The sequence below is a fragment of the Bidens hawaiensis genome, unplaced genomic scaffold (genome assembly GCF_021521415.1).
Source record: "Bidens hawaiensis isolate Kalapana, Puna unplaced genomic scaffold, B.hawaiensis_p1.1 tig00017143_1, whole genome shotgun sequence".
Taxonomy (NCBI): domain Eukaryota; kingdom Viridiplantae; phylum Streptophyta; class Magnoliopsida; order Asterales; family Asteraceae; genus Bidens; species Bidens hawaiensis.
In genome coordinates, this window is record NW_027492589.1 from 23,977 (window position 1) to 49,893 (window position 25,917).

At 36.5% G+C, this 25,917-nt stretch overlaps 3 protein-coding genes and 1 pseudogene across 4 annotated transcripts; 1 reads left to right on the forward strand and 3 right to left on the reverse strand.

Annotated features, from left to right (window-relative positions):
* Positions 1 to 3,837: 3,837 nt before the first annotated feature.
* LOC143553091 (protein GAMETE CELL DEFECTIVE 1, mitochondrial-like) lies at positions 3,838 to 4,867 on the forward strand. The gene is made up of 2 exons (XM_077043151.1): positions 3,838 to 4,490; positions 4,575 to 4,867. The coding sequence occupies exons 1-2, from the start codon at positions 3,858 to 3,860 to the stop codon at positions 4,761 to 4,763; spliced, it is 822 nt and encodes a 273-aa protein (XP_076899266.1). The 5' UTR covers positions 3,838 to 3,857; the 3' UTR covers positions 4,764 to 4,867.
* A 952-nt stretch (positions 4,868 to 5,819) lies between these two features.
* Positions 5,820 to 7,300, reverse strand: LOC143553092 (uncharacterized; annotated as a pseudogene). Its single transcript, XR_013138770.1, has 3 exons — positions 6,933 to 7,300; positions 6,493 to 6,723; positions 5,820 to 6,268 (listed from the first exon to the last, which is right to left on the reverse strand). The product of XR_013138770.1 is annotated as an uncharacterized LOC143553092 (transcript).
* Positions 7,301 to 7,881: 581 nt separating this feature from the next.
* Positions 7,882 to 10,922, reverse strand: LOC143553093 (uncharacterized). Its single transcript, XM_077043153.1, has 3 exons — positions 10,592 to 10,922; positions 9,420 to 9,649; positions 7,882 to 8,400 (listed from the first exon to the last, which is right to left on the reverse strand). Exons 1-3 carry the CDS (start codon positions 10,914 to 10,916, stop codon positions 8,122 to 8,124), a joined length of 834 nt encoding a protein of 277 aa, XP_076899268.1. The 5' UTR covers positions 10,917 to 10,922; the 3' UTR covers positions 7,882 to 8,121.
* A 7,983-nt stretch (positions 10,923 to 18,905) lies between these two features.
* Positions 18,906 to 20,308, reverse strand: LOC143553094 (uncharacterized). Its single transcript, XM_077043154.1, has 3 exons — positions 19,852 to 20,308; positions 19,342 to 19,571; positions 18,906 to 19,184 (listed from the first exon to the last, which is right to left on the reverse strand). Exons 1-3 carry the CDS (start codon positions 20,225 to 20,227, stop codon positions 18,906 to 18,908), a joined length of 885 nt encoding a protein of 294 aa, XP_076899269.1. The 5' UTR covers positions 20,228 to 20,308.
* Positions 20,309 to 25,917: the final 5,609 nt, after the last annotated feature.

A 25,917-nucleotide genomic window follows, 5' to 3' on the forward strand; every position in this document is an offset into this window, starting at 1 on the left:
ACTGACATTATCTTTTGAGATCTGCTTTTGCCATGCTTGACCAGTACCTTTAACTGACCGGCCCATGCCTTTTTACTGTTCCCTGTCAGCCTTTTTCTCTTTTTCCCTGCTGCCATATCTCTTGATATCTTTTACTTGCTTTTGATATCTTTTGTTATCTTTTGTTTTGTCTTGTTCTGTTTGTCTTGGAATCTTTTCCCCTTTTTCTGGATTCATGTCTCCTAGGGTTTCCCTATAAATAATAGTATTATTTTTCCTAACACTACACACACAAAACACTTAATCTCTCCTGTTCTCCTTGCTCTCTCTGCCGCCTTCCTCTCTGCCTCCGTCTTCCTCCCTGTTCTGTCCTGTCCTGCTCTTCCGGTAATATATATATATATTATATATAATAATTTACTTATGCAAACTTATAATCAAGACTTAAAACAGATCGTTAAAACAATAATCTTTAATTATAGGTTAACTCGTGCTTGTTTAAAGTTGGTTCTTGCTTTATCTTACACCGCATCGTTTATCAAGTGAGTAATCTCGTACCTAATCCCTTTTTGCTTTTAATGTTTTGGGATGTTCATGTGTTCATACAAACTTAGAGTCTTAAACTGTTTATGAACTTTAGTCGCGCAGTATCCCATGTGTTGAGGACGTAGACTTGGCTGTTTATTTGTATGTGTGGATCATTAACCGTCTTGTCGGTCTATTCCGCAGTTCTCATGGTACCATTAGATGAACACGGGAGAACTATCGTTTATGATTTTCTCTTTTGTTTGCACATGCACAGTTTGTCTTGTTTGTGAGCTCAATTGTGAGCACTGGCAGTCTATGAATCTTAGAGTTGGTCCCGATCAGATTACACCCTTGTTGAAAACCAGACATACACATGTTGCGCGCAGATTTATTGTTATCTATGTATTAACTATTAAACTTGATTTCTCACCAACACGCAAGTGTTTGACGTTTATTTTAACACATGTTCAGGTTTGCAGTAGCTGTTTTGGAGCTTGTGGACACATAGGAAGTTTTCTTTATTTTGGACCTAGATTAAAATGTATCAAGACAAGTTTTTACTGCTCGAATATTATGATTTATAATATGTTGATTTATGATGATTTATGTTATCTTATGTCTACTTTGCGCGTGCGCGAATGAATGTATTTATTAAATATTGACACCCAATAGTGTCACGAGTAATGAAACAATATGTGGCGCCCCGATGTATAATCCGCCTTTGGTCGGGGTGTTACAGGTTACCTGTCGCTAGTTGACGAATAACGGATGTGCATTTTTGAAGCGGCGTAAAACTTCGTTTGCCTCTCGCGTCGTAAGATTCTTGAAACCATTCTTCGTTTGCTTCGACGTCGGCTACAATCGTTAAGAATAAAGATTTCGGCAAACGAAAGCGTTCCCTAAACGTCTCGTCGTTGTACTTCGGCTCCTCCACAAAATAGTCGTTCATTACCACGTCGTGAGCATGTATACGATCATGCTCCACCACCTTTTTCTTTGGACGGCTCGGGCCTTCAAGTTCTTTGTATAGCAACGGGAACCATTCGAGAATGTCATCGTCCGAAGACGAAGAGCTATCGGTCCAGGGCATCGAGTGTTTCGGAAATTCCATATTTTTTTGTTGTGAATGAAGGGGAAGTTTGAGAGTGTTTTTGAGTTGGATTTGGTTTTGATTTGGATTTGATTTATGGTTTAGTTTTGGTTTTATATTGATTTTTTTTATTTAAACCCCCACTCCAACGGCTACATCCCCACCAACGGCTACATTTCTTCTTGGAAATCACCCCACCAAGCGTGATGACCATCACGCAAAATACCAATTTGCGCGTGACCAGGGGAGCGGCGGCGGTGTGGGATGGTTCATCACGCGTGACGGGGAGGCCACCACGCACCGCCCCGTCCGCCCTAAGATGTTTAGGAAAATTAAATTTTGTGAGTGTATAATGTATAAGTTACAACTATGTAACTTATAATTTATGTCTTAAATAAGTTATAAGAAGGTAAAATGAGGAATCCCAAACACCTCTTAATAACATAAATACTCTACTAACTATGGGTGAGCAGAAAACCGAAATTAATCGAACTGAAACCGAAAGGACCGAATAAAAAAACACCGAACCGAAGCATTAACTGATGGTTAATTTTTAGTTTTTCGAAAAACCAGTTTTTGGGTTTAGGTTAGGTTATCCATTTTAAAAAAATCGAATCGAACCGATTAATCGAACCTATGTTTTCTACGTGTTTTTTTAAGATGTTATGACTGGAAACAAAACACCAAAAGAATCTACCATTGACGGTGATGAAGATTATGAAGATGATAAAGATTTGGTCTAAACTTTAAAAATGAATAAGATAATGAATGCATATTGGGGTTAAACTTTTAGTGTTTTTTGATTAAAAACTTTGTTGAATTTTAAACTCTACTACTCAAACAACTTTGTATTTGTTTAATTCTACGTAACACGTGCCTATTTTTGTATTTTAAATTCAATATATATGAGGTATTCTATATTTTAATAAAAAACCAAAAATAATCGAAAACCGATCGGTTGGTATTGTAAAATAACCGATAGCTTCAGTTTAGGTTTGGGTTTCACCCAATAACTGAAGTGAACCGTGCTTGACTTGTATTCGAATTTTCTATGTTAACGCATCACACGTAAAAAAATAGAAATATATTTGGTTTATTCGGGTGACCTAAAATCTAGAAATCAGATTAAAAAAATAACCCGAATTAGTCTGAGTTTGAGTTCGGATCGGGTTTGGAATAAAAAGTGAGAGGCCAAGTAAAATCCCAAACACTCGCATGCCATCATCGCCGGAAACTCAACCACCGATTGGATTTGACTCTAAATAGGTAAACTTACTTCCAATTCTTTAATTAATTAATTTGCAAATGGAATTGTTGTGAAGAATTAGTTTCCAATCCCAATAAAGTTGCCTTCTTGATGTGGTTGTGATGTTTAAAGAGTCGTAAAATTGAATCAGTAGTTTTATAGAAACTCAAATGAAACAACACCTGCTGGTTCTCAATACGAACAGAGTAGTAGAGTGACAGATGACATGCGTCTTTGTCGGGATCCGATTAGTCAATCGCTGCGCTGTTGAGATTAGGTTAAAGGGTCGTTTACCGGAGGTTAGATTAAAAAATATGCGAATGTGAGTCTTTTTTATTAGTAAACAATAGTACAAATCAATATGTAAATAAAAAAAACATTAAATTAACTGCTAAAAATTGGGTATCGGGTTTTAATTCGGGCATGCTAACTTTGAACTTGTGAATTGAATTAGACAGTTGGTATCTGTTCCTTAAACAAAGGTACATACATACATTACCATTCGATTTTAAACCTAGTGATGGTATGGCATTGGCATTCTCACTGTTTATGTTTTACTCATTGGATTTGCAGTTATATCAATATTGACCTCGGATCATCACTTCATACTTTGTTTTATTTTTTTGTTTTATATTGCTTACCTGATTTATATTTTCCATTTTAATTCCACCAATCTAATCAACTACAAATGAGTTTGTGTAGCTGTAAGTGACTTATTGTGACAACAATAATATATGCACTAATTTTATAACAAAAAATATAGAATTAAATTTAATTTTAAAAAGTCAATGAATTTATGGTGGAACGTATTTGTTTTCTTTGCTGCAATTCGATTTTGGCTTCTGTACGAGATTTTGGAATTAATTCCATCATCGGGCCTTAGGAAATCTTAATATTCAGTAAATTTGGATATTATTATTTTATTTTTTGCATTTAACATCTAAAAAAACTAGTGTTGGATCATTAATTTTGGATTTGTAATATTCACTTGCATTGTCGATTTGATTGCAGGAGATGAGGAACATGTTTGGTTTTTCTTGTCTAGTGAAGCACCAATCAACAAAAATCTCCTCCGTGACAAGGAGGCTGCTATCAAGCAAGTCGAGTGAATGGAACGACGCGTGGGAAACAGCCTGGCTCCCTGAAGATTTATCAGCCAAAAACCGAGCACCATGGGAAACAGATGTCAATTTTTCTATTTCACAGGATAATCTGGATGCGGATACAAAAGCATTTGTCGAAGATATGACTGATAACTGGGAACAAAGGAGAAAGAAAAGCAAGAGAGAAGAAGAGGAAGAAAGACTCGTGAAGTTAAAAGAAGAAGGGATTTCACTGGAGAATGCAAAGAGGGATTACAGAGTTGACAAACAAAGGCTTCACGCCGGTTTATGGGTTAAGGAGATTGAGAAGATGGAAGAGGCTAAACTGGCTCATTCTATCGATGATCATCTTGACAGGTTTCTTGACACCGCTTCCGAGATTTTTGAGTCTGGAACCATTCAGTCAAAGGACTTGAAAAATAAGCCCGATGGATGGGAAACGACAGCAGCCGAAGATGGAGGAAACATATGGGAAATGTCTCAAAGAGAAGAAGACATTCTTGTTCAAGAGTACGAGCGTCGCATCGCTTTCTCCAAATTTCAGGTCGTCCTATATATATTAATTAATATTGTGTTTTGTTTGGAGAAAAGAAGTTGTTTTTGACGACAGTTGTGTGTTGTTTTGCAGATAGCTAGTTTTATAAAGCAACATATATTCAGTCGAAGGAGACCGATTGACGGATGGAAGTACATGATTGAAGAACTGGGACCGAATGCAAGAAGAGGAAGTAAAGGGAGTGTTTCGAGATTACCTAGTCTTGCTGATCCAGCTACTCAACCATTTAAGGAGGACAAGACCAACACCAGGGGAAGATAACTATTTGTATGTCCGCTGTTAGTTGGTAACTTTATAATGCATAATTGTGTCTTATTAAACATATGAAACGTTAATGAGCTTTGTTTCATTCTCTGTTCGGTTTTGGTTTTGGTTTTGGTTTTGGTTTTGCTTGTATTAAAAACCGGATCGAATATTTAAGCCGGATCTACAGTAATCAATTAGTTATTAGTAAACAAAAATGATTTCGGCTCAAGTTCATTATTTTGGAGTTTTTTTTTCCCAAAAATTTTTAAGCTTAAATGGCAAAACCGAAAAAAACAAAGCTAACGGTTTTGAAAAATCGAGGTTTTGGTTTTTAGTTCAATTTCAGCCCAAAATGACCCAAACAAAACCGTGCACACCCTATAAATGTTTAATTTTTTTAAATTAAACATAAAACATATTTGAAATATTAGATGATAGTGAAGAAAAAAATTCATCAAGTTTCATAATTGATTATATTAAATTAACTTGGGAAAGAAAATCAATAATAGTAACTATGATTCATGTGTTCCGTTGTCTTAATTTGAAATTTTTTTAACATATGAAGAATTTAAAAAGATTAAATCTCCTAATATAAGTTGAGTGACTTTAGAGCACAAGTGAATTTTGACTTAAACTTGGCGGCGCTACTATTGTGTGGAGTTGCCCGTTGTCGTGACAATGATCAAGAAACTGTTATGTTGCAAAGGAGCTTTTCGAAATCATGGAACTTAGTACCATTATTACTTGTCTAAAAGAAGTTTTCTAAACCACATTTAGGTGGTTTGGTGACATAATTGATGCTATTTCAACCTAAATATATCAAGATTCAAGAGGCCGCACTCTTAAAGATGAAGTGACATTTTTAATCATAGGCGGATTAGGTAGACTTTTACCACACATTCAGCTTACGTTAGGGTTCAACATAAAGTAGTATACTTATATTTTATTTAACTGCTTATAATTACTAAGGTTTTCCTAAAAACGAAAAATATAGGCTCGGTTTTTACATAGAAAAATCAAAGGACCACCTTGACCATGCTACCAAAAATTTGCATAATGTCAAATATATTTCTACTTATAGCATAAATGTTAACATAAAGTACATGTTGTGTATGAAAAAAACTAGCATGTAATATGTATTTCATGTTTATTGTTATTTGAGGAAGTCTATAAAATGTCTTATTCAATATACATATCGGTACCAACATGCTCTGTAACATACTCATACAACAAAGTGTAAGTTTAAAGTGATGAAAAAATAGGTACACCTGAGACGGTCATTCCTGCATCTACAATAAACATATTACCTGTCACGTAACCATATGAGCTAGAGATTAAGTACCTAACCAACGACGTCAAGGGTGGGTCAATAGTGCCAAGATCTCTTAGTGGTACTATATTTGTAACCACATTTTTAAGCCACTTCTTTTCCATGAGTTCCTCTGTAATCTCTGATTTAAAAAGACATGGACATATAGAATTTACCTTTATTTGTGTTTTCCGAGTTCCATTGCCATCACCTACATTGATTATTGAACAAAGTCACGAAATAAAATAAAGCCAAGCCTTGCGGTCACATGCCCACATCAAGCATATTAATAATAATAAATATAAATTATTATTATTATTATTATTATTATTATTATTATTATTATTATTATTATTATTATTCACACTTTCGATGTTTAAAGCTATGCAATCATCTATTACAATGATTGTAAAGTTGTGAGGACAAAGGACGAACTTTTGTCAAAGTATTAAGTGCCGATTTTGAAGAAGCATATGCAAGAGATCCTTGTGTGTATGTACGTTGAAGACAGGATATTGAAGAGATGTTGATTATTGATCCTGCTTGGTTAAAAGCACGCATATGAAGGCCGACATACTTTTGACACCAACCATGAACCTTTTAAATTTGTCTTAAAGGTTTTATCCCAATCTTTTTCAGACAAATTCAATGAGTTATCTATAGGACCTAAATACACATGTAACATCAAAGAAGTAAGCTAAGTTAAATCAACACATACATATATATAGTTGATTTTATAAAACATAAAAAAGTTATAAAAAGGTTATAAGATATGTGGTTATACAACTTGAAATATGTGTAACAAAAAAATGTAGCATCTTACTATGTAGTGATCTTTCATGTCAATTTTAACAATAGACGATGACTAAATATACCTGTAATACCGGCGTTGTTGATCAAAGCATTGATATGGCCAAAAGCTTTCCAAGCCTTTCTTACACATGCTTCAATGGTTGGACCATCAGCACTAACGTCAAGCTCCACTGCAACCGCCAACACGTGGTCTCCATAAGCGATGTCCAAATTGTTAATTTCATCACAAAGAGCCTTGAATTCGTCTAGCGGATGCAATGATCTTGCAACCAGATTTGGCTAAGTCGATACAAAACTCCCGGCCGATACCCGAAGATGCGCCGGTAACCATCACGATCTTGCCTTTGAGGTCTGGCCATGGTTCGGGTTCAAAGGTTGATACATGTTGAGAAGAACCCGACATTGATCTTACTATGTCGTTAGCAAATTATAAAAATTGTGTATAACAAATAACATAAAGTCTACCATTTAAAGGATATAATTTAGAGGTGTTAACCATGTGTTGAGAAGTTTCACAAAAGTCAGTATTAAATGCAATACAATTATATTTAGTGGAATAGTGCTATTGAAGGTTAGGTGTGAGGAAACAACAATGAATCCAAAAAATAAAAATAAAAAATAAAAATAAATGGAATAGAAATCATTGATTCAAATAAATTACTTTTTTTAAACCAAAATTACGAATTGGTTTTGGTCATATTTCGTTCAAAACCGAACCATATCAAACTCGTTTGAATGTTTGTTATTAGATCTACGGTTCAAAGTCGTTATTTTGAATCAACAATTTCAACTAATTAAATGTTGAAATTGGTTTTTAATCAAACACAATTATTGGGTTTGCTTGATTGAGTCGTCTTGAAGCTACTCATAATCGAAAACTCTTGGCCGAGAGTTCAAAGATGTCATTTGGAACAAACTTCTTTCAGAAAGGGTTAACGTTCAGTCTATGAGAATCATAAATGAAAAGACCTTTCTATACAAGCATGAACGATAAAGAAATTGGTAGATTGCTTTGTTGCGAAATTTTTTTTGGAAATCCATTGCTATTTAGTGGATCTTGGCACCCTTATTGACTCATCAACTTGAGTTACAAACGATTCACATATCAAATAACCGAAGGCGGCTCAACCATTTTGAGAACCCAAAGTAAATCCATAAATGATAGAAAAAGCGAATAACCTTGTTGAAGTCATGTTTTATCACAATATATCATCACTTTACAAGACAAACTTAAATCATACCACTTTAAGTTCAAAGTGACGAAAAAATCGGTACACCTGGCAAAGTGTACCCTGAATCTACGATAAATATGTTACCTGTCACATAATCTGATGAACCATGAATTAGGTATTTGACCAATGAAGTCAACCCCGGGTCAGTAACACCCAATTCTTTTAAAGGCATAGTTTTTGAAACCACGTTTTCGAACCATTTCTTCTGCAGAAGTTCCTCTGTAATTTCAGATTTGAAAATCCCGGGACTTATTGAATTCACTCTAATTTTGTGTTTTCCAAGCTCCATTGCCATTACCTGAATGCATAACCAAGCGAGTCAAATATAAAAGCCAAAATCATAAGGCAGCATTCATGTTGATCACCACAACAATCTTAAAGATTTTAGATTTAATGCTTTTGTAAGCACCCATCGAGAGGTATACATGGACAACATGCTAGAATGTTAAATTTTGACTTTTGAGGTCAAATGCAAAAAAATTTCACCTTATATGAAGTCAGTCAAGTTTGTTAAACCCGCATCGTTCAGTTTTTGGTCATTTATTACAAAATGCATGTAATTAAGCAGAACTTAATGTGAATCCAATCAATTTTCTAATTTCAAAAGTAGTCTATTTCAAAGGTCAAAGTTTAAACAACATCATGCATTTCCAATCTGTTAAAGATACAAGTTATTATCTAATTTTCAAATTAGTGCCGTTTTAAAAGCTTGTAAGCATTTAAATACACTTTAGGCAACTTTGTGCCAACTGAATTGATCTGTTTTTTTTAACTCAAATCTGTGTGTTTTAATCGTCACAACAAAAAGATTTGAAATCAAAGCTTTTGTAAGCACCCATCAAGAGGTATCAATGGAAAATACATACAAGAAAGTAATATTTGACTCTTGAGGCCAAATGCACATATTTTCAGCCTTATATAATTAGTAGCATTTTTTAAACAAGCATCATTTAATTTGTGATTACTTGTTCAAAAATCTACTCAATTAAGCAGTGCTCTGGTACCATATATCTAATCAATTGATGCAAATTTCAAAAGTAGTCCATTTGACCTCAAAAGTCAAACTAATCTACTTGACCTCATAAGTCCAAACTAATCTATTTGACCTTATAAGTCAAACTACTTCATGCATTTCAAGAATGAAACAATCTGTTAAAAATGGTAAAAAATTATCATCTAAGTGTCAAATTAGAAACTTTTAAGAGGTTATAAGCATTTGTATATCCCTGAATTCATCTGTTTTTCTTTTCTTTTCTTTTTTTTTTCATAATCATACGAATGCACTAAAATTTTATAACTCAAATTTGTTTGATTTACCTTTGTCATGGTATTCAAGGCTGATTTTGAAGAAGCATATGCAAGAGCACCAGGTAGATGGCCGCGATTAAGACCAGCAGTTGAAGAAATATTAATAATCGATCCTCCTTGTTTAGACGCGACCATTTTGAGGCCAACATACTTTGATACCAACCATGATCCATTTAAATTTGTACCAAATGTTTTATCCCAGTCCTCTTCTGACAAACTCAACGGATTCTGCACAGGACCTGATTTCAAAATGCAGCATCAGTAAATTAGTATAATATTAACTTAAAATGTTTCCAGATTTCATCTCACCTATGAAACAATTTGCAATTTGCAGGACCAAAATTACCGTCAAAACTAGGATTGAAACGAGCGGAGCCGCTCGTGAGCTACTGAAGATTGGATTGATTAAAAGCTCGAATGGAGCCGAGCCTTATCAAGCACAAGCCCGAGCCAAGCCTCAAATAAAGCTTGTTTGGTTATCGAGCCCGAGCTTGAGCCTTGTATTGGAAGATTGTTTACGCTCATCGAGTCTTCACGAGCCTAGGTATTTTTTAAGTTTTAATTATTTTGGACTTCTATGTATTGCACAGCTAAGTAAGGGTGAGCAATAACCGAACTGTTAACAGAAACCGAACCAAAAACCGACGAAACTGAACCGAAATTAATTAAAATTGAATTAACCGAAAACCGAATTAGTAGAAAATCATTCATCAGCATTTTTGTGTACCCTCAGTTAACCAAAATTAACCGAACCATTCATGTTTTCATATATTTATAGGTTCTATACCCCCATGTCATGTATTTATATCTTCATTTCATGTTACCTTCGTTTCATGTATTTCTAAGCAAAAAATTTTAACCCGAGTTTGGTTTTGGTTATTAACCGAGCTGAAAACCGAACCGATTTCGGTGGATGATTTTGTAAAAACCAAATTCCGGTTTTCAGTTTCAGTGGAGCTCAACCAGAGCTTTGGTTCGTTTAAGGTTTTTCTCACTATATATAAAAACTGATTAGTATTTAATAAACTAGCTGAGCTCGAGCTTGAAAAAACGACTCTTCGAACTAAAGTTTAATAATAACAGCATCCAAATTTAGGCTCCTTAAGGTTTTTCTAAAAATAAATGAAAGTATATATAAACCAACTAATAAATAAATAAATAAATAATAAACAAATTGTTACCTCTAATACCGGCGTTGTTGATTAAAGCATCAACACGTCCAAACGCGTCCCACGCCTTCACCACGGACGCCTCAATTACCGGACCGTCCGCGCTGACGTCAAGCTCAACCGCCACAGCCAATACGCCGTCGTTTTCGGATTTGGCTAAACTGTTAATTTCATCACACAGAGCCTTGAGGCGATCGATTCGACGTGCAGCGGCAACGATCCTGCAACCGGATTTGGCTAAATCGATGCAGAACTCCCAGCCGATACCGGAAGATGCGCCGGTAACCATCACGATCGTACCGCTCAAATCTCGCCATGGTTCAGTAGAAACGGCCATTGGCAGTGGTGACTGATAACTGATTCAAACCTACGTGGCGATGACGTGGTGGTGATATAGCGACGCCATAGTGGACAGTCTAAACAGGCAATTTATTGTTCACCTTGAAAAACACAAAAAGATTTAATTGGTTTGAATTAAACTAATATTATTTGTTTAAAAAACACAAAGGACCGGTAGGAGTCTAGAAAGTAAAAGATATTTGCCATTTATAAAAGAGGAACAAAAGGGCATATAAAAACACGAGATAAGAAACAAGCAGCAGGTTATATAACCTGGCTTAGTTAACTATACAAGAAAGCAACATAGCAATAGCTATGATTGATACAAGTGATGGGTAAAGTTGAAACCGATAACTGTGTTATTAATCTATGATGAATGGGTAGAGTTAAACTACAATAAGTGATCATAAACAATTATCACATGATCGCGTGACTCTGCAGTCATATATGTTTAATTTGTAACAGATGAGATCAATAGAGTAGACATGATTTAAGCACATAGATACGGGTGGATCCGGGTGCTAGGACCCAATGTTTTTTAAAAATTTCTCAGAGGTGTATATTAAATTTTTCGTAGACCCTATAATAATTAATCGATGGAACCCATTTTATGAATATTTAACTTTGTTGTTGTAGTAAATACTTTATTTTACAACTACAGCTAAAAGTTCATATTGGTTCAAGCCTCATTCAATCCGTTCTTTTTTTCTTTTTCTTACTTCAATACCGGTTAGGGTTTTTTAAATAACAATTATCACACTAGCTATAAACAAGATGTGATGCAGATGTAAATGCAAAAGAAGCATGCATAGCAAGAAAGGTTAGCAAATATAATCTCCATGAAACACTTTAAAGATTAAATAATTAGAAGAAACAATAAGTTACTTGATAGCATTCCTAAGCAACTAATATCAGGTTGGACATGGAACCATTAATCTCTTGTAAATTTCAACCAAAGTTCACAAGATTACAAATTAAACTTGCTACAAAGAGTATAGCCATAAGGGAGAAGTTAGTGGTAGATTACGATCATTTAATCCCGATTGGTTTAACGAGCTAAATATTGGTTGGAGTATAGTGTAAAGACGGATAAAGTATTTTGCTTGGTTTGTTACTTGTTCATTGGAAAACGGTTAAAAAGATGCATTTGTTAGCGATGGATATCATGGTTGGAATAAAAGTTAGATTTGTCGCTCATGTATGAAGCCGAATATTTATCACAATGAAGCACTTAAATGAGACTTTGCCTCAACCCAACCCGAACAATGACCGGCCCGAAAAAATGAAACATCATTGAGCAAAAATATGAGGTGTGCCAGTGCACATAAAAACTCATATTAATCGTATGAATTTACTTATATCGTTAACCAATAAAGGCATATTCATGTCTAGTATACACAAAAAATTCTGATCGAAATCAATAACACAAACACTATAAATATAAATGATAAAGACGTAACTTTAAATCAGTAGGGACTTGGCGACTTCTACTGTAAGGCCCCTCACCCGGTAGCCTTACTTTAGCGTCGGATTTACTCATAAACACAGTTCTTACAAATCAGAGTTCATTAAAACTTTTCGCGGAATATAAAACATCAATCATTTGTTACAAAACACTAAATCTTTTCTTCTTTCTTCAGATGCCAGCCGTTCAATCCATGCCATGTGCCATCCTCATGCTAACTCTATAATCAGCTCACCTGCGTGCATACTAAAAGTCAGCTACGCTGAGTGAGTTCTAGTTAATCGAACGCCATACAATACATACACATACATACATATCCGTAGATACATATCCATACTTCACTAGTTACCCTTCTGTTCTACATACATACTTGCTACCATACATACATACACATCTACAATCACTAACCTCAGTAAACCGAGAGTACGTTCATAGTCCACCGTCTATACCTATACTCAAGGTCGTGAACACGTACAAGGTTCGCAGTCCTTACCTATGTTCACCATTTATGGTACGTACAAGGATCGCGGTCCTTCCCTATACCATAGCACATCCACAACACGTACAAGGTTCGCAGTCCTTCCCTATGTTGCAACCTAATTCATAGCACGTACGAGGTTCGCAGTCCTCCCCTATGCTACAAATACAGCACGTATAAGGTTCACAGTCCTTTCCTATGCTGTAATACATCCACAACACGTACAAGGTTCGCAGTCCTTCCCTATGTTGCAACCTAATTCATAGCACGTACGAGGTTCGCAGTCCTCCCCTATGCTACCAATACAGCACGTATAAGGTTCACAGTCCTTTCCTACGCTGACGCCTATCTACATTACGTATAAGGTTCGCAGTCCTTATCTACGTCTACATATATCATCAACTTCACGTATAAGGCTCGCAGTCCTTAACTACGCCATCACCAGCCGAGTCTATGTCCGACAGAAGCTAGAGGGATTTGCCATCCTAACTTACTATGTCGAACGTAGAACTCACATGCCATTTGTGTACCTATATACACATACTTACATTATAACATAAGAACATTCTAGGCATTCTTTACCTCATTCATTTAACAACCATACCCCTTGTCGACACGTGCAATATCCGAAGATCGTTCACACCCTGACAAGTATTCATTTGAAATATTCATACATCTTCGGTATATAATATTCGTACCTTTATTTTTTAACCTGACAGTACGCGCAATATCCGAAGATCGTTCGCGTACCGACAAGCAATCATTCATATCTATCACACATATCACATATGACATACACTTATCACTTAGGATAAATGTATTAACAACACATCGAGTATGCACACAGCCCCGAAAACATAACAAGGAATGGGGCTAGAAACTCACCTGAACACGGTTACGTTCACCGTTAATCGTAATCCCTTTCTTCAGTTGTGCACGGCTGACTTTTTGAGCTTGTTTGGATCTCGTTTAACTTGTTAACACACTAATCGCTCTCTCTCTCTCTCTCTCTCGGATCTGCCCGTTCCTCTCCTCGGCCCGGCGGCGGTGTAGATGGTGTGTGTGTTTTTGGAGTGTGTGTGTAGAAAGTAAGGAAAATGAAGATATTTTTGGGTTTAGGGGATATTTATATCCCTGAAATCCCATGGACCTAAGGCCCATTCTCATTTAACCCGTCTCCATTAATCCAACACTAGCCCGACTCATACCAACTCCTACTCTATTATTTATTTCCTGACAACCCGAGTAAACTTTCCCTCTATTAGTAAGTAATATAATTAATATCACTTTGAAATTTCGGGATGTTACAAGTCTTCCCTCCTTAAAGAGGTTTCGTCCCCGAAACCTAACTTATTCCCTATAAAAGGAAAACTTCTTATATTTACACGCTTTATTGAATCGCCTTCGCTTTCTGAGTTATCCTTCTTACTTTCGACTTTGCAGTCATCGAATGGTGGTCATGTGTTTTAGCTATTTAAGGTAGCTTGTCCATGAGACCCTCGATGTACCACAACTCATCTCATACCTCCAAGGCTTCGATTAGTACATTTAACACTATTGTCTAAAACAACATTTCATCATAACATAATAATCATTCATAACCTACTCAATATATTACACGTCACTGATATCCATAAGTTTTAAACCTTAACACACAACAAGTCCTTAAGCAAAAGCAACTTAATTAAACCATTGCATGAACAATTATTCCTTCATCAAGCATTCCTCTCTGCAGTTTCCCCAAATCTTTATCTTTCCGCACCTCCCGCCCCTGATTCCTTGCAATCCCTAGCCATGTGGTCAGCTTTTCCGCATTTGTAGCACTTTGGACGATCAGGGCAGTCTCGAGAGTAATGTCCACCCTTTCCGCACCGATAGCACCTGTCTGTCCTAATCCTGCATTCCCCCGGGTGCACTCGCCCACACGTCTTACACGCATCCTTGTTCCCAACCTTGGCCTTCCTCTCATCAGTTGTTGTCACCATCTCGCCAGACCGCTTAGCAGAGGTAGCCCATTTCTTCTCCTTCTTTTCCCCCACCACCACATCGTCCTCAGCCAGGTCAGCATAAACCACTTCTGCAAGTTCAACAGCAGAGTCAAAAGTAGCAGGTTTATTTGCCTGACCAGCATGCGGACTTTTTGTGGCAATCCCCTCACATAACATTTGATTCTTTTGACCTTAGTGTCAACCATATCAGGCACCAACCTAGATAGTCGGTTGAATTCAGTAGTATACTCACGATGCGTCATCATACCGGCCTTTAAATTCAGGAAATTCATCTCCGTCCTTTCAACCTCGGCATCTGCGCAGAACTTTTTCATCACCAACTCCTTCAGATCGTCCCATCTCAACGCCTTGATCTCATCCCTAGTCTTTCTCTGCTCCACACCTTCCCACCAATACATAGCTTCTTCCTCAAATGACTGAGTAGCATAACCCACAGCTTGGTCGGGACGGCATTCGCTAATGCGGATAACCTTGTCCATAGTGGCTATCCATTGGAGAGTAGCGATTGCGTCTCCCAAACCAGTCAGCTTTGGCGGGTCGCATCCTTTGAAGGACTTATAGTTGCACCCACCTTGGCCTCTTCTCCTGTCATCGACTTTCACATACTTATCCTCACTCGAGGCCCCTCTTTCTCCTTCCCCATCCTTCCTACCATCACCACCCGCCCCTTCAGCAGTTCGTTCACGGCTTCCAGCAGATCCTTCGGGATTCAGGTTCTTCACAGCAGCAACTACAGCTTGAACAATGGCTGCTTGAACTGCAGGGCTAAGTTGAACTTTTTCGTTGTTGTTCTGGTCTCCTCCAGCGGCGCTTCCTTCATCTTCGGTGTGGGAAGCTTCTTCTACCGAGGGTTGCTGGACAAGACGAGGCCTGCCACGACGTCCAGTGCGACCCCCAGTTCCAACAATATCTCCAGCTCCAGCCATTGTATTCTAAAAGAGAAAACACAAACATCATCACTCAAGTAACTATTTAGTACAAGGATAGCAAGGCTAACAGGTAATAACAGTGGCCAGCTGTGACTAGCTGATCACGTTGCTTTCCGTGTCCTATACACTTCCCTTTATGAGTCTATTTGTGCTGGTTCTACTTAAGTAGTTAGTCAAATCAAACAATCATTTATTCCTATCCTTGTTGTTCACATATCTTTTCTTCCTCATTAACATATATCATTTAATCATACAATTCACCTTTACTGATCTTGCTTGAGCGACACATGGCATTCTTGGACTGGCATCTCCTTTCCTTTCTTAATTAAATCCCATTCTCTGTTCGAGTCTAAGCATGTAGGATGCTTAAATCTCTCGAACTTTGCTCTGATACCAACTTGTAAGGCCCCTCACCCGGTAGCCTTACTTTAGCGTCGGATTTACTCATAAACACAGTTCTTACAAATCAGAGTTCATTAAAACTTTTCGCGGAATATAAAACATCAATCATTTGTTACAAAACATTAAATCTTTTCTTCTTTCTTCAGATGCCAGCCGTTCAATCCATGCCATGTGCCATCCTCATGCTAACTCTATAATCAGCTCACCTGCGTGCATACTAAAAGTCAGCTACGCTGAGTGAGTTCTAGTTAATCGAACGCCATACAATACATACACATACATACATATCTGTAGATACATATCCATACTTCACTAGTTACCCTTCTGTTCTACATACATACATACTTGCTACCATACATACATACACATCTACAATCACTAACCTCAGTAAACCGAGAGTACGTTCATAGTCCACCGTCTATACCTGTACTCAAGGTCGTGAACACGTACAAGGTTCGCAGTCCTTACCTATGTTCACCGTTTATGGTACGTACAAGGATCGCGGTCCTTCCCTATACCATAGCACATCCACAACACGTACAAGGTTCGCAGTCCTTCCCTATGTTGCAACCTAATTCATAGCACGTACGAGGTTCGCAGTCCTCCCCTATGCTACAAATACAGCACGTATAAGGTTCACAGTCCTTTCCTATGCTGTAATACATCCACAACACGTACAAGGTTCGCAGTCCTTCCCTATGTTGCAACCTAATTCATAGCACGTACGAGGTTCGCAGTCCTCCCCTATGCTACCAATACAGCACGTATAAGGTTCACAGTCATTTCCTACGCTGACGCCTATCTACATTACGTATAAGGTTCGCAGTCCTTATCTACGTCTACATATATCATCTACTTCACGTATAAGGCTCGCAGTCCTTAACTACGCCATCACCAGCCGAGTCTATGTCCGACAGAAGCTAGAGGGATTGCCATCCTAACTTACTATGTCGAACGTAGAACTCACATGCCATTCGTGTACCTATATACACATACTTACATTATAACATAAGAACATTCTAGGCATTCTTTACCTCATTCATTTAACAACCATACCCCTTGTCGACACGTGCAATATCCGAAGATCGTTCACACCCTGACAAGTATTCATTTGAAATATTCATACATCTTCGGTATATAATATTCGTACCTTAATTTTTTAACCTGACAGTACGCGCAATATCCGAAGATCGTTCGCGTACCGACAAGCAATCATTCATATCTATCACACATATCACATATGACATACACTTATCACTTAGGATAAATGTATTAACAACACATCGAGTATGCACACAGCCCCGAAAACATAACAAGGAATGGGGCTAGAAACTCACCTGAACACGGTTACGTTCACCGTTAATCGTAATCCCTTTCTTCAGTTGTGCACGGCTGACTTTTTGAGCTTGTTTGGATCTCGTTTAACTTGTTAACACACTAATCGCTCTCTCTCTCTCTCTCTCGGATCTGCCCGTTCCTCTCCTCGGCCCGGCGGCGGTGTAGATGGTGTGTGTGTTTTTGGAGTGTGTGTGTAGAAAGTAAGGAAAATGAAGATATTTTTGGGTTTAGGGGATATTTATATCCCTGAAATCCCATGGACCTAAGGCCCATTCTCATTTAACCCGTCTCCATTAATCCAACACTAGCCCGACTCATACCAACTCCTACTCTATTATTTATTTCCTGACAACCCGAGTAAACTTTCCCTCTATTAGTAAGTAATATAATTAATATCACTTTGAAATTTCGGGATGTTACATCTACTAACATAACAGTTATAAAATTAATGAAAAGAAGAATTTGCAAGCAAGGTCGGGATGTGGGCACTAGCATGTTTCCATTTAACTGTGTCATATCAACGTCACATCACATCACACTTCACTCCACTTTCTTCCACTCTATGGAGAAAATATTCCTCAATTTGTTTAAAAAAATTGGATTTTGGGCGGTGAAATGGTAGGGATTATATTATGGCCACATGAGCCTTCCATTAACAAGGGCGGGGTCTTGTTTGCCGTTGGGGCCAATGACCACATTAGGGTTCCATCGACAAAAAGGTATCCACACTGGGGTTGTTCAAAAAAACTCGTGCCCTGAAGCTTGAGCTCGATAAAAACTCGAATAAAACTAGCAAAAAAAAAAGTTGATTTCATTTTTGTAACTGAGCCAAGCTCGACTCGGGTCATGGCTCGGCGTGTTGGCTCGATCCTAGGCTAGTTTAACTTCAAGCTTGTGCTCTAGCCGAGCCGAGCTGCCTCGTTTAGTTTTGAGGTCGAGCTCGAACCCACCCTGATCTTCAGCCTTTAAAACCAGATTCGATGTGGGGCTTGGCACAATTCAGCACAAGTAATATTCACACACTTTTATGTTTAGAAGGTTTACTAAAAATCTTGGTTTCAAGTTCAAAGTTTAATGAAAGTATTTTAGCCTACCATCCGATTATGTTGATGAAGGTTAAAACATTGTAACAGATCATCTATCATTTACTATTCCATATAACATTTGTAATAGAAACTATACGTTAAACCAAGATTCCATACAACATGATTTGCCAAAAGGAAAAAAAACAACTAGCATAACATATTATGTATATATATATATATATATTGTAATTTATGGAATTAGTGAATAAAAGATCATATTCCATACATATATGATATATCAATACCATTATGATATAACATACTCACGTTAAAAAGCAAGTTTAGAGTGATGAGTAAAGTGGTACGCCTAGTAAGGTCAGCCCCGCATCTACAACGAAAATATTACCTGTTACATACTCCGATGAGCCGTCAATTAAGTACTTAACTAGCGACGTCAAGGCTGGGTCAATACTACCAGATTCTCTTAATGGCAATATTTTTAAAAGCAATTCTTTTAGCCCCTTCTTTTGCATGAGTCCTTTTGTAATCTCAGATTTGAAAAGACCGGGACATATACGGTTTACCCTTATATTGTGTTTCCCGAGTTCCATTGCCATCACCTACATGATTATTGAGCAAGTCTTTAAGGCTACATGATCATGTCATATATATCAATAATTATAGTAATAACAACGATAATAATTTAAACTTTCGATGCTTAAAGCTTTGTAAGCATCCGTCATGATCATTGTAAAGTTGTGAGGACGAAGGACGAACTTTTGTCATAGTATTAAGGGCTGATTTTGAAGAAGCGTATGCAAGAGATCCGTGTGTATATGTCCTTTGAAGACCGGAAACTGAAGAGATATTGATTACGGATCCTGCTTGATTAAAAGCACGCATTTGAAGACAAACATACTTTGAGACCAACCATGATCCTTTTAAATTTGTCCTAAAGGTTTTATCCCAGTCTTCTTCTAACCAATCCAGTGAATTTTGTGCAGAACCTAAGTACACAATTAAGATATGTAATGTTATAATGCATTCATTCAACGGTAAATATACTATTTGTGTAACGTTAAATGAGTTTGTCTAACGTGTTATATCTCGCATCTAACTTTACGCATATATCTCTCATAACTATGCGTTTACATATGAACATGTCCAACTTTGTGCATGTCATGCTTAACCCACCATACATTAAGTTATTCAAAAAGACAAGCATATCCGTGGTTAATTGTTTTGCTTTGTAAAAATATATTAATTATGATGATAATGATAATATACCTGTAATACCGGCGTTATTGATCAAAGCATCGATACGACCAAAAGCTTCCCAAGCCTTTCTCACGGATGATTCAATGGTCAGACCATCGGCACTAACGTCAAGCTCAACCGCCACCGCCACTATATGGTGGTTCTCGGCGTCATTTTCATTATCATGTTTGTTTGAGGTATTGAAAGTATTAATTTCGTCACACAAAACCTTTAGGCGGTCAGTTCGACGAGCGCATGCAATAATCCTGCAACCAGATTTGGCTAAGCTGATGCATAATTCCCAGTCAATGCCAGAAGATGCACCAGTGACCATCACGATCTTGCCACTTATGTCTAGCCATGATTCAGTTTCAACGTTTGATACGTGTTGAGAAGAAACCGCCATTGATCTTACACGGTTGACAACTAGTTTTTCTAATTTTCCAATGAAGTTAGAACATTTGATCAACTATTTAAAAGCCAGAATTTAGGCCGGTCCCCTACCAAAATGTCTATGTATTGGGTGTTTTGATATTTCCAAAAGTCATAATGAAAGGCAACAGTAACTTAATTAATAGAATTTATAGATCCGGTTTCTTAAATCATTAATATCTTAAAGTGTTACTAAATTAGGGGTCCAAACGTGCCAAGCTACTAGAGCTTAGATTGATAAAAAGATGGAAACGAGCCTAGCCTTTTCAAGCTTGGGCTTTAGCTGTCAAGCCCGAGCTCGAGCCATCTGGATTTTTAAGTTTTACCTGTTTTGGACTTCTACGTATTAATTTTGCACCGCATGAGCGCGCTTGAGCCGAGCTTTGGCTTGTTTTAGTTACTACACGAGCTCAAACCAAACTTAAGCTCATTTAAGGGTTTCTCAAAGCATATAAATATAACTAAAACATATATAGAGAAACTCATAAATAATAAACACGTCAAGCCCGAGCTTGATAAAATTACAAGCTTGAGTCTAGTCGAGCTCAGGCTCGGCTCGTTTACACGCCTAAGTCTATGAGTAAGAATGGAAAGCTGAAAATAGGTAGCTCTACTACATTGTCAAATTTCTTTAAATATATAACTAAACGGTGTTTAAAACTTATTGACAATAAGAGGATTCCTTATTATGGTATTCCTATTTGAGATGTGATCGTCAAGTGGACAAACCCGATGACTAAGGTAGCTCTGATACCAATTATATCGACTCATTAGTTCATAGTATATGTATCCTTAAATCGTAACATGTGTAATTTTATAAAAATTTACTACGTTTATAGTGAATTGATCGCGCTGTAATGGGATATGTGTTTGAGATATGTTGATGATGAATATTCATAAAAATGATTATATAAAAGAAATCATGAAGATAAAGCAAATGATGTGGATTGATAACAAGGAAATATGGGTATTACTATTTGTCTTTTCTTTTTGTTTTTTTTTTCTTCAGTTGGTCTTCTGGTCCAATGATATGAGGTGACCATCATGAAACTAAAAAATATACAATTATGTCTAAAGAACACATATTTTGAATAGTGACATGTATGAGGAGTTTGGTTTAGTTAAGTCGGTTAATCCGGTTATGGTTTGTTTTAATTATTTCGGTTATTTGCTGACCCTTAATTAACTGTCAGCAAATTGGTCATTACATTCGTGAATTACTACACTCTCTTTTTGCACCCAATGTATATTTTCTTTACAAGACAAAATTAATTTAAAATTTTGCTGGTCACAAATATAGAGATGAAATAATAATGGTTGCAAAATGTACCTTTTTCTCTAATATTGCATCTCACATGCAAAATCATGGTGTGATTAGACACTAAGATTGTTGCATATAATCATAACCATGTTTACTTTCCTCTAAGGCCACCATCTAATCTTCCCATGATCACAACTGACTGAATGAGACTAGGATTTGATCATTTAATGTTTATTTTGATCGATGAACCCTTTGTATTCAAACATCTCACTGGTCTGTATGTTGCGTTTGATCTTATCATTGATTACTCGTTTTCCATTATCGATAATCATCTTTAAATAATTGAGGGTGAATGACTTAATCATAGCAAATGTGATTTTGAAAAGGAAAACATTATCAAATCTAGGTAGCATTTGGTATGCAAGAATGACAGGGGGGTTGAAATGATTCATTACTTAGTAATTATGAAAGTGGTGTTTGATTACTCAATGGAATAGAATTATTCATTATACATGGAATCGCATTTCATACTATTCCTTCTCACCCCCTTTTTCTTTTTCATTTCATTCCCCCCTCACTCTACTTTCTCTGTTTCTCAACACCATCACCTAACAACAACCACCACCACTACCATTGTCACCGCCACCACCACCTGACCGTCACCACCACCTCCGCCGCCACCACCGCACCAACCGCCACCTGACCATAATCGACGCCACCACTGTTGCTGCCTGACCACCACTGCTGACGCTACTCTACCACCGCCATCACTACCAATGCTACCACCGCCACCCCCCAGCCACAACCACCCCGTGTAACCGCCATCACCGCCATTTTCGCGCCGGAGCTACCGCCACCGTCACCATTTTATGGGTTTTTTTGTTTTTTTCTTTTTGTTAAAAAAAAACATATTTTGGGATATGAATATTTTTATTATTTCTATTTCAATCCTGCAAATTTTTTTGGATACCAAACAACATAAAATAATTATTCATTTCATTCCTATAGATTAACCAAACAAGACAAATAAATTGTAATCTTTATTTATTCCATTCATTCTCTCATTTCATTCCCTCTTCGTTCCGTTACTTCCGGCCAAACATACACTGTGTGCTTCTATCTTTTAAAAGTAGGGTGCTGCTAAATGTGATTTGGGCCACACCGCGACGCTGAACTTTTTCGTGCCTGACTTATAAGAATAAAGGGTATGGAACCCGATTTGCCGCTGGAGGAGTACAGGTGGCAAGTGGTGCCGGCGGTGAACACCGCCCCTCCCTTCTTGGTGCCGCCAACCGTAAAGAAATCGGTGGATTTTTCACGATTAAAACACCATCGGGAAACCTTTAAACCTTTTTTTAATATCATCCAAAGTATAAAATTGTGGGTTTTCTTAAGTTGCAAAGCCAAAGAAAAATATATATAGATTGAAGAAGAAGAAGTTGGGGGTAGGGGGAGCGGCGGGGAGGAGTTGCAGAGAAAGAAATAAGGTTGAGAAGTTGGTTTGGAGAATGAGATATTATTTATATATATTTTAGGATTACGTTTTATTACTTTGATTTTAATATAGTAATAATATTATGTTTATATTTAATATTTTAAATGTAATTTTTGTTATTTATTTATTAGATGTAATATAATGTAATGTTTAATATTAAATATTTTGTTCTTTAGTTATGTCAATAACTCTAAAAAATTAAAATTAATTTGAGTCATATAATATTAGTATTTTACTTGTAAAGAAGGAAAGTGGTAAGTTGGTAAAATGGTAACCATTTCCTTAATATTATGAAAGAAAGTGAAATGGAATATTGTATGATATGTTGCTGATGTGGCATGACAAAATAAGAAGTAAAATAGTATCACACCTGATAGCCTAAAGATGTTTTAATATGTGTTGAAGCTTTGAGTCCATTAGTTTTGGGTGCATTTGTGATTTGTATTGTATTTTAAATTTTAATCTAGTTATCTTTGGTTGGACTACGTATTAAAATGAGAAAACATGACCTTCAAACATTATATAGTTGCCTTCAGAAACAAAAGTAAGTAGATGGTGGCTTTCAAAAAGTGCTGCAACAGTAGCAATGGGAAATTATACAAATTACGAAGCTGAACAGAATGACAAACCATTCAGCAAAGATGCAAAAGATACCACATTTAAGTTAAAGCATCAACAATAAATAACGGAAAATTTTCCAAAATAGCTTTTTGAAGGAGAGAAAACTTCAAAATAGTCCAAAACTTGTGTAAATTACAATTTCAGTCCAACCAAATTCATCTCCATCGATGCATTTGGAATCGTGCCGATAGATTTCGTTAACCAATGAGATACTGACACGTGTAAAGGTCGCCACATTTTTATGTTGAAATCTGTCTGGGCGTTATTTTTTAATCCAAATTCACTCCTCAAAAACCATGATTTTCCACTGAAATGTATCTGGCTCATGAGTTTTCAAAAGTCATCAAATTTCGCGTTTTATTGAATTTTATCTCCACGGATGCATTTCCAGTAAATTTAATCTCCTCGGATGATTTTCAAAAAAGTTTGAAAAATTCTATTATTTCTCTCTTAGCATGATTTCACTCCCAATGTTATCTTTTGATTCATAACATTGATTTACTCTTGCATGATCTTGAAGAATCAAGTTCAAATCCCATAAATGGATTTCAACAAAAAAGGATGGGATTAATTTTAAATGAAGTTTGAAGGTTTGTGAAGATGAAATGGGTGGAGAAGAGAAGAAGAAAAGGTGGGTGAGGGTAGTCCCGAGAAACATAAAAAGACGGGATGTGCAGGCCGATGGATTTTCCCAATATTATAACGGATCCGATAGTTTTTAAGTATAAGTTATCGGTTTTTTTCAAACTTTTTTGAAAATCATCTGAAGAGATTAGATTAACTGGAAATTCATCTGAGGAGATGAATTTCAATAAAACGCAAATTTCATCTTTTTTTTGAAAACCCACGGGCCAGATACATTTCAGTGGAAAATCATGGTTTTTGAGGAGGTGGATTTTGATTAAAAAATAACGGCCCAGACAGATTTCAACTTAAAAATGCGGTTACCTTTACACGTGTCAATACCTCATTGGTTAACGAAATTTAGCGACACGATTCCAAGTGCAACGAAAGAGATGAATTTGGTTGGACAAAATTGTAATTTAAACAAGTTTTGAACTATTTTGAAGTTTTCTCTCCTCCAAATAACTATTTTGGGAACTTTCCCATAAACAAGCTCAATCTTTCAAAAGAAGAAAAACTTTAAAAACTATACAACGTTTGACCCATGTTCTTAGGAATATCTAAAGAAAATAATGATTAGAAATTGGGTTTCGATCTATTGGGTTAAAGTATATGTATTTCTCCCAATTGGGTTTCACTCCTGTTTTCTTTCATCCTCGGGTTTCATATTGAACGAACCTAAAAATCCAAAACTTGAAACAAAACGGCCATATCGAATAAAGGGTCTAAGACTGGTGGTCTTTTGGGTCGACCTCATCAAGTTCTTTGGTTAATCGGGTTGGACCCAAAAGCTGTTCACATACGTGAAGCATTTCTCGCACCTTGTTTTCAGAATCTAAGTGTTATCGTTATAAACCAAGTCCATAAACATGTGTAATATGATGTAAGTCAAACCTGTATTCGGAGTATAACATGGAATTATTCTCTTAAGTCTCGTGTTAGGGATTATAATAGTGGGCAATCTTGTATCTTTTGGGAGCAAAATTTAAAATGATATGTTTTGATAATCATTTATCTAATTAATATTTATGCAATTATTGTGCTTCTTTATGTCATATAAAGATTATGTGAATAATTAGTTGGAAGGGTCCAACATGAGGCCCGGAAAAGTGATGGACCAATCCATCAGAAGCATGTTATCCGTACAACCATCCATTCATAACAATCATCATATTCTTTATAAACCTTTTGTGTAACAATGTGACAAAAACAACTTTCGTCCCCACTTTCAAAAGTCAAAACACATCATGTCTAGACTCACTTGGACCTACCAGATAATATTGAAAATTTTCCCCACATTTTATTCATCCATTATATATGTTTATTTTGAATTACATTAGCTTTGTGGCATCATGTACGTTCTCTACATTTACCATTTTTTTTACCAAAGATCGATCTAAAAACATTAGTGATTTCCCTTATTTATTTTGTTAATGGTGTACAATTGTTGAATTCTAACTTGTGACCCCCAATAAGAAAACCTTATGATAACTTCTGATTACACGGATGAACCTACGATGGGCTTATTCATCCATTATATATTTTTTTAGTATTGATATGGATAATCTTATATATTTTTTCATGTATATATACTTATAATTTAACGTTTATCATTTATCTATTTTTTTCATATCTATTTTGTTTTTAATACGACTTTTTTTTA